Raw genomic sequence first — 9,221 nt, 5'->3', positions numbered from 1 at the left:
GTTGCCCCCGCGCCTCGCTCAGCCAGTGAGCGGGAACCGGTCTGTATGTGGGATCCGAACGGCGGGAGTGCCTCCACGCTTCACAAGCGGCACACCAGCGCATACGCCACCGGGCCGGCCCCTCCCTTGAACTTTTCTGATGCTTGATTTGGTGGTCCATAGCACCTTCACGTTTTCTGGGAGGAAACATCTCCCGATAGATTTTATACAAAACCTGAGAGCAGGAGACAACGCTAGATGGAACTTTACTAACATCCCCCAGCTCTAACCTCTAGCTTGGGGCAGGCGAGGAACCAGCCCAGTGAGAGGAGAAAGACGTAGACGTGGGGCGTAACAGGGGCGCGGAGCATTTCCAGCAGCGATCTCGGCGGGTCAGCTCCACCCGCGCCTAATCAACTCCCCGGAAGAAACATCTTTATTTGACCTCCTCCCATCCAGGCCGCATCTCCTACACCAGTTCACTTTCTGGTATCTCTTTGGTATTGTTTTTCATGAACTCCAGAATCATCTTTCAACCTCCTCTCTAACGACTACAAGTTTTAAGGTTTGGCCCTAAGTTACAGTCGCGTCTCCCTAGCAACGTGCCTCTGACAGTCACCGGAAAAGGTTCCGATCACGTGCTCTAGGGACTTCCGGGTTTTCAATGTGACTTCCGGTTGTCAGAATTTCCCCAGAGGCAGAGGCGGACAAGGAGGGGAAGCTGTCCGGTCCCAGGTCGCAGTGGCCCCGGGGGTGGTGCGCTCCGGGTGGGCTCGCCTCATCCTGCCCCGGCCGCTATGCATCCGCGGCGCCCGGACGGATTCGATGGCTTGGGCTACCGGGGTGGTGCCCGGGACGACCAGGGCTTCGGCGGCGCTTTCCCTGCAAGGTCCTTCAGCTCCGGGTCGGACCTGGGCCACTGGGTGACGACTCCGCCAGACATCCCGGGCAGCCGCAATCTGCACTGGGGCGAGAAGAGCCCGCCCTACGGCGTGCCTTCCACCTCCACCCCGTACGAGGGCCCCGCGGAGGAGCCATTTCCCAGCGGTAGTGGCGGCGGAGGCGGAGGCGGCGTTGGTGTGCAGGGGCAGAGCAGTGGTGAGGGCGTGGGGACCAAGGCAGGGGTGGGTAGGGTTGCGGAGCCGTGAATCGCGGCCTGCAGACCCCGGAAGCCGTGGGAAAGATCCCGCCTCCGGGTCCTTCTCGGCCTATCGCGCGCCACACCCTCTGCCCCCCTTTCGTCCTCTGCCCCTGCAGCGGGCCTCCCCCTTCCTCACACAGACCTATCCTCCAGGATCACCTCCAAAAGGGACATCTGCTTTAGCTATGGGGTGCATAGTAGGAAATTTTAGGGGGGGTTGGCATGTTACAACCCATGGCCAGAGTCAAGAAAGAAGGAAATTGGATTATTTACTGTTACCTAATTCGTTTTGGCAGCTATACTTTCTTGATTTAATTAATTAGTTCATTTACCTGTTGCTTTGTGTTGTGGAAAGAAAAGCTTTTCAGCGTAGGAAGGTTTAGGTTCAAACCCAGCCCTACCACTTAAGCTGAACGACTTTTCTTGACTTCTGTGAGCCCTTAGTTTTCTCATCTTTAAGATGCGCAGAAGAATCATAAGCTTTTTACAAGTGTTAAATAAAATGAATTGTAACACCTAATATAGTATGGGACACATAGTAGGCTAAAAAATATTCGTTTCCTTCCTTTTCTCTTTTAATCTTAGGAGTGGTATCTATCTTTTTAGATCTCTAGTCAAGAAATTTTCCTTCCTATAATTTTCTCTTTTCCTGCTTTCCTTCTTCTGACCGAAAAATAACACTTAAGAACTAGAAACACTGATACAGTTTCGAGATAGCATTTTGGAATCAGTACAAAATTATTCTCTGTAGGATGTCAGAAGACCTTGTAACACTGCATGGTCTAGCTATTTTCAACATCCTTTTTATTTGTAAAATGTAAATAATGGCTGCCTCTTTCCACTCTCTGGGAATTGTTAGAATAATAGATTAATTATATCATTAAATATTACATATATTCTAGACTGCCTTATTCTCATTTCCTTGACTTTGTCTTGGACGTGCAATAATATTTGATTTGAGTTGACTGGGAGGTATAGACTTTTAATGATTACGTGATCAGCAAATGGAGATGTGATGGAGGGTTAGTGACTTATCTAGTGTCATACAGTTAGGTTTTTGACTCTCACCTAGTTTTCTTTCCATGTGTCATACTGGTCCCAGAAGAATATTGGAATGCTTTTATAAGTCATAAATTAAATAATTCATAATGCATATATAATTGCTAAACAGTTAACTTCTTAGGAAGTAAAGTTTGTGATTTTATCTTTTCATAAATTAAGCTTTGATGATTATGGTGAGGAGGAACTCCTCAGCAAAACCAGAGATTCATTGTAGCAGTTAACATGTAAGTGAATGTAACTTTGCAACGAGGATATAGACTCCAGAGAGATTTACACAGTTAAGAATAAACTTTCCTAACACCTTCCAGAAAATGTCAGTGGCATTTTCTGTTAATATTTGGGAATGGTCTGTACACACAAAGAGGGTAAAAAAGTGACCGGAGGAATGTACATTAACTGGGCAAAAGAAGTTTTTTACTGTAAGGAAGTAGGACATTTGCAAGAGTATGGTGTAAGGGGGAGTTATCCTTGTGAATATTGTATTATAGCTGAAATTTAATGTCTAGTCCCTTGGGGTGGTGATAGTTCACCATTATGATTTTTGGTTCTTTAGTCAAGGAGAAAGGCTTTTTTCATCTTTTGACACGGGCATAGAAATGTTTCCAGCTATAAACTTTTCCAGTAACATTACAGAATTGTCATCAGTAGTAGCACATATATGTACCTACTAACCTATCACAGAGACTGAATTAAACAGCTACTCTAGAACTGTTTAAAACTTGAGAAGATATGGAGGAAGAAACCTGTTTTTACCCATTTTGGTTACCTTGAATACTCATTCAAGTTAATAATTTAAAGGTGCTTTTCTTGCAACTATTGTTTTAACAAGGTGCTCTCCATCAATAACAGTGGGTTACAGCATGGAGGGTAAAGTTGTTTGTGGAAGTTTTCTAGTTGATTACAATCAGAAGTTGAAAACTGGTAACCCTTAACTGCATACTTGTTTGATTTGGCCCATACAGTGTTTTAACACTTTTTGAAATAGTTGCTGATACTTAAAAATATGAAGATTTTGGGCCGGCCCGGTGGCCCACTGGAGAGTGCGCCGCTTGAGAGCGCGGTGGCGCTCCCGCCGAGGGTTTGGATCCCATGTGGAGACCGGTTCCCGCTCACTGGCTGAGCGCGGTGCGGGCGTGGTTGCGATCCTGTTGCCGGTCCCCAGTACGGGCGCGACACCGAGGGTTGCGATCCCGTTACCAGTCAGTGAAAAAGACAAAAAAGGAAGGCTGAGCGCGGTGCGGGCGTGGTTGCGATCCTGTTGCCGGTCCCCAGTACGGGCGCGACACGGAGGGTTGCGATCCCGTTACCAGTCAGTGAAAAAGACAAAAAAGGGAAAAAAAAAAATGAAGATTTTATACACAAATGAATTTGAAAATCACAGCTTAGAAAACCTGGGCCCTGAGCATAAATGAACTGGAGCTAAAAAGCAGTTGCATCCTTAAGAAGTCTACATTGGAACTTGCCACATAAGCCCCAGCAGAGTCCTTCAGTCATTCAGATTAACTCCCTGGTCCTTATCAGAATTTGACTTAGGACTTTAAATGAACAGCATGTTAATAAAAGAAATTTTTTGTTTGTTCGTTTTTAAAGTAAACCTAAATATTGGTTATGAGTAATTTTATTCCTTTTATTTTAGAACAGTTGAATAGATTTGCTGGATTTGGTATTGGACTTGCAAGGTAATGTTTTTATCTAAAGATTTTTAAATTTAAGTTTTTATTTAGTGTTTTTTCTTTAATTAATAATATTAATTTAAGTTCCTTTAGGTTGCTATCTTCATGTTGTTTCTTTGGAACACCACATTAAATATTGAATAATATTTTACAGAAAAAAAGAGCGTTATTTAAAATCTATAAATTGATTTTTTTTTCCCAGTAAAGTTAGAGACTATTCATTTGATTCTAAACACAAAGTAATTTGCAACGAATATTTTAACAACTTTCATGGGTCTATCCAAAGAATAAAGTCAAATGTAATTGTATCTCCTTCCCCATCAAGAAAAGAGTAATTGTGCATTGAAGCTTCTCTCTAAGCATTCAAATGCTCACAGGATAGTTAGCTGCATAGCATCTAGATTTTGCTTATATTCAGCGTTTGGTGATCAGCATTACATTTTTTTATTTCTAATGATAATTTTATTTTAGAAAGTCATTCAGTCTCGATTATTGTCATCTTTAGTGAATACCAGTTTCAAAAACATTGGAATTGCACAGGCTTACATTTCATACCAGAATGACCATCATCATTTTAAACATTTTAACCAAGAAAAAAGACTTTATTTGCATATTTAAACCTGAGGATGTTAATGTCAGTATAACTAAAATCTGTATTTTTCATTCTGCTACTGTCAATTTTTTTAGCCTCACTCTTTATACTTAAAGCTTTTGTTCATTTGACACAATATTAATATATGTGTGAATGTATATATATGTCACTGTTAGAGATTAAACCCACAGCTGTAATTATTTCCTGGGGAATGTTTTCAAAAAAATATTACATGGTTGTTAAAAATCCTGTAAAAATCCTATAACTTAGTGCAAAGTACATCAAAACCAAAATTTGCTGATAGGAACTTTGTTCATAGGTCATTTTCTGGGAAAAAAAATAGCATTCAGTGGTGCCATTTAATTGAAGTGACGTTTCCCACATCAAACATACAGAGATGTAGTTTTATCTTTATGCTATAGTTATTAATATTATGTATTATTTTCCTTATTTACCAGTTTGCAGATCTGATATTCGTTCTTTTTGTATTGAATTTTGTTATTGGTGGAATCATTTGCAAATATGTCTAGATATTTTAAAAATTTCCTTTAATTTAAGAATACAGAACATAAATTAATGCATGATTCTTCAGGCAAGAATAATTCGAAAAACATATGTTGTAAATTAAAGTTGTCTTTATATAGACACATATATACATAAATTTTTTTATACAGTCTCTTTACAGAAAATGTACTGGCCCATCCTTGCATTGTTTTACGCCGCCAATGTCAGGTAAATGTAATTTCTGTGACCTTCTGAAATAATAATCCTGTCCCTTATTCGAAGTGCAGAACTCAGATAAGTGGCATGAGACCATGTAACTATTACTTTATGTTAAATGTTCCAAAATCTGTACTTTACCAGTTCTCAAACTTTTTGGTCTTTAAACTTCTTTAAAGTCTTAAAAATTGGTCATGATTTCAAAGAACTTTGGTTTATGTTGGTCATATCTGTCAATATTTGCCATTTCAGAAACTAAAACTGGGAAAATTTTAATGTATCTATTAATTTAATTCATTAAAATAAACTCATTAGATATCAACATAAATAACATTTTATTAAAAATAAATGTTTTTGCAAATGTTGTTAATGTCAGGCATAAGAGGAGAAAGTCAGATTCTCATAACTGCTTCCGCAGTCAATCTGTTGTGATACATTGTTTTTGAAAGAAACAAGAAAATCCAGCCTTCTACACATATGTAGTTGAAAAAAACAGTTTTTTATATTGTTTTCAGAGAATTCCAGGTATTCTTCTTTGAAATTAAACCAAAACTCACTAAATGGTAGTTTCTTAAAGGTTATTTACAATGTGAAATCTAAAACCACATCAATGAACTTTTTATCCTTGTTACGTAAAAATCCATTCATCTATACTGCATCGTGGATGGATATTTTTATCCATGTATGATTCCATATCATCATGCACTGAGTATTTGAAAAATATTGATCCATGCATTATATAGATCTTCCAGATCTTAAAACATTTGATTATACACATCAAAAAATCATTTAAGTATTAGAAGTTTTTGATGGTGGATACAGATTTTCCAAAATTCTGAATTTTACTTGAAAACTCATATTTATCATTGACAACAAATACTGTCAGCTGTTTTTTGGTTTTTTTTTTTTAATCAACAGCTCACTTTTTTGATTTTCAAGATCATGTTTCAAGCTTGAAAACTCATATTTATCATTGACAACAAATACTGTCAGCTGTTTTTTGGTTTTTTTTTTTAATCAACAGCTCACTTTTTTGATTTTCAAGATCATGTTTCAAGCAAAAAATGGTGTTCCTTGAAAAAAGAGGCAAGTTCAACTTGCAGTTCCATTATACAGGTGCTTTTCCTCATGACAGCCATCTTACTTCCTTATGCAACACACAGGATATTAATTAGAAAAATGATGTGTACTCAAAGGTCAGCGTTTTGTAAAATTAACATTTTTTACTGCTTCATCAAGGATATTCTTAAGTGAAGTTTGCTTTTTCCTTCCTGTGAATAAGTGGGGTGAAGAAAACAGTAAGTAATAAAGTATAGTTTCATGTCACTGCCTTAATTTCTGCTAAAGAGCTAGCATTTTGACCACCATTTCTTTTGCAGTATTAGTGAAAATATCAACACAACGAAAAAGGCAACAATAATTTTAAATTTGTTGATCCCCTAAAAGGGTAATGGGGCTTTTGGGGGTCAGTGGACCATACTTTGGCAAACAGTGTTATACTACAACTCACCTCCTTTGCAAAGTAATTTTTCCCGTATTTATTTACTGTTAAAATTTGAAACAATATAATAAATCATTACAAATTAATCTGTTCATGTTTAGCACTGAAAAATAAGTATGCATAGAGAAATAACCACTTAAATAGCATAACAGTGAATATGCCCAGAACAGTATATTTCAGACATGTATTTTACATTGTGATCCAGTGTATACATAATGAGTAACAAATATGTTATTTTAAAAAATATTTTATTAAATAATACCATTAGAATGTGTGATGCATTCTAATATTTTATTTTTTATTATTTCACTTAATGTATAGTTTTTTGATCCCCTTAGCTGATTTCATAATTTACCAATCAGTTGCAACCTATAGTTTGAAAAATGCTTGCCTAAAATGAGCATGAGTTGGGATATGTAATTCTAGTGTTTAAGGAAACAAATATCAAACAATAAGACCCTCTTTATTATATAGTCTACATTACTGTGTATATTATGCATTGGTCTCCAGACTGTATTTATATAACCATATATACTGTACTTTTAATAGGTTATTTAAAGTACTTTTAAGAATAATTTTGCTTATGTTTAATTTATGTTGACTTTAGAATTTAACTTTTGTTAATGATGCAGCTGCCCTGTGTATCTTTCATGGCCTTGTTATTTCTTGACGAAACAATAATAGAAAAAAATCATAAAATATCTTCTTTACAGGTTAATTACCATGCTCGGCATTACCATCTCACTCCATTTACAGTCATCAATATTATGTACAGTTTCAACAAAACTCAGGTGAGAATTAGTCTGTGAATTCTATTAAAGATGTATATACGTGTCATTTGGGCTTAGTAATCGTTAAAGTAAGAATAATTCCTTTTAACTTGGTGAATAAAAATATCTTAAATCTTATAGTAAAACAAATGTAGCATAGTAATGGTATCTTTTTTGAATCTTTCAGCATTTCATTAATTCAGCAAAAACTACTAAGAACACAGCAGCTAACAAGAGGCTTATAGTTCAGTCATGGAGACAAAAACTTAAGCAGAAAATTGCAGTACAATAAGATAGATGCAATGTTAGAAGTATAAAATGCTGTCAGAGTTCTAAAGAGAAGTACCTTATCAAAATTAGGATTGGGCACAGGCTATGGCATGGAAAAACTTTAGGAAAAGGGACACCTGCGTTGTATACTTATTGTCAAGAAGTCTACCTTTTAGTGATGAGGATAGAGAAAAGGTTTTTTAAGTTGATGTGCAGAGACAGAAGAAAATGAGAGGTTATAATGTTTGGGAATGCATTTAATGCAATACAGTGGGAGCTTGGAGCAGGGGTTGAAGAGTAAGAGAAATGAAAAAGTAGCTGGAGAAGTAAGCAGGATCCAGATCATAAAGGCTTTCTAATTGCACCCTTGATCTTAAAAGCTACAGGAGTATCATTGAAGATGTTTTAACAGTGACCAAAGTATCTTGAGCAAACTTTGGTTGTCTGGCAATATCCATCAAAATTTAAAATATACATGTTCTTTGACTTACTAATTTCATTTCTAAGAACTTATTCCTTGTAGATGTATACATATATATACAAAAGTGTAAATATACAAGGATATCATGGCATTGCATGTGTGTGTGTGTGTGTGTGTGTATATATATATATATGCAAAAATATATATGCAAGGATGTCATTGTGGCATTGCATATAATAATGAGATTGGAAATGATTACATGTCCATAAGTATGGTACCAGTAAAATAATTACGGCATATTTATATGGTGAACACCAGTTAGCCTTTAAAAATAAGAAGATACCTCTGCATGTACTGATACAGAATGATCTCTGGGATATTATGTTATGGCTCAAGATAGTACCACCTGTTAAAAATGAGCAAAACAAAAACATTTATCTATCTGTACATATACACAGAGATGTACTTGTATATGCATGGACAATCTCTGGAGGATAAGTAAGAAATTGCTGCTAGGGGATGGGGTGAAAAGGAGACAAACTTTTTTACCTGATACCCTACTGCTTCTTTTTAATTGTACCATGTCTATATGGTATTTATTAATAGCATATAGATAAGTAATAAGAATAGGAATATCACTGATGGTATTCTGGAAAGGGGCAAGACTAGAGACAGTGAAACTTGTAATGTCAAATTGATAGAGTGTAATGGAGTAAGGATGGAACAAAGAGCATAGATTTGTAAGAGACTAGGAGTAGAATTTATAGAACTTGGTGACTAATTGGATAAGAAGAGTGAGAGAAAAATGTCTTCTGAATATACAATTTGGAAACTAAGATGATGAAGCTGCTATCTAGGGAGACAGGAAGTACAGCAGAGAAGAATTGGTGTGATCTGAGTGCATATGATTGGGTTAAGTTGTAGATATATAAATTTTGAGAGACCTGTGGGTCATCCAAAGGGAAGGACTAGTAGGGACTTGAATATATAGATAGTAGGGGTATTTAATAAGATAAATAAACTAATTAATTATTTGGATTGTTTAATTAATTGGATTGTTCATCTTGGCCTAAACCTAACAAACATTAACAA

The 9,221-nt window shown here is 36.7% G+C and overlaps 1 protein-coding gene across 1 annotated transcript in view; it reads left to right on the top strand.

Moving 5' to 3' along the window:
- Window positions 1-703: 703 nt before the first annotated feature.
- Window positions 704-9,221, top strand: part of SLC25A46 (solute carrier family 25, member 46) — a 31,051-nt gene continuing 22,533 nt past the window's right edge. Inside the window, exons 1-4 of the mRNA XM_008591304.1 lie at window positions 704-1,077; window positions 3,819-3,861; window positions 5,122-5,179; window positions 7,382-7,459. Of these exons, the coding sequence (XP_008589526.1) occupies window positions 777-1,077; window positions 3,819-3,861; window positions 5,122-5,179; window positions 7,382-7,459 (480 nt within the window). The 5' untranslated portion in view covers window positions 704-776. The remainder of the gene's footprint in view (window positions 1,078-3,818; window positions 3,862-5,121; window positions 5,180-7,381; window positions 7,460-9,221) is intronic.

This window comes from Galeopterus variegatus, unplaced genomic scaffold, assembly GCF_000696425.1.
Source record: "Galeopterus variegatus unplaced genomic scaffold, G_variegatus-3.0.2 Scaffold6823, whole genome shotgun sequence".
Taxonomy (NCBI): domain Eukaryota; kingdom Metazoa; phylum Chordata; class Mammalia; order Dermoptera; family Cynocephalidae; genus Galeopterus; species Galeopterus variegatus.
Note: the sequence above shows the minus strand (reverse complement) of the source record. Positions and strands in the feature narration are given on the sequence as shown.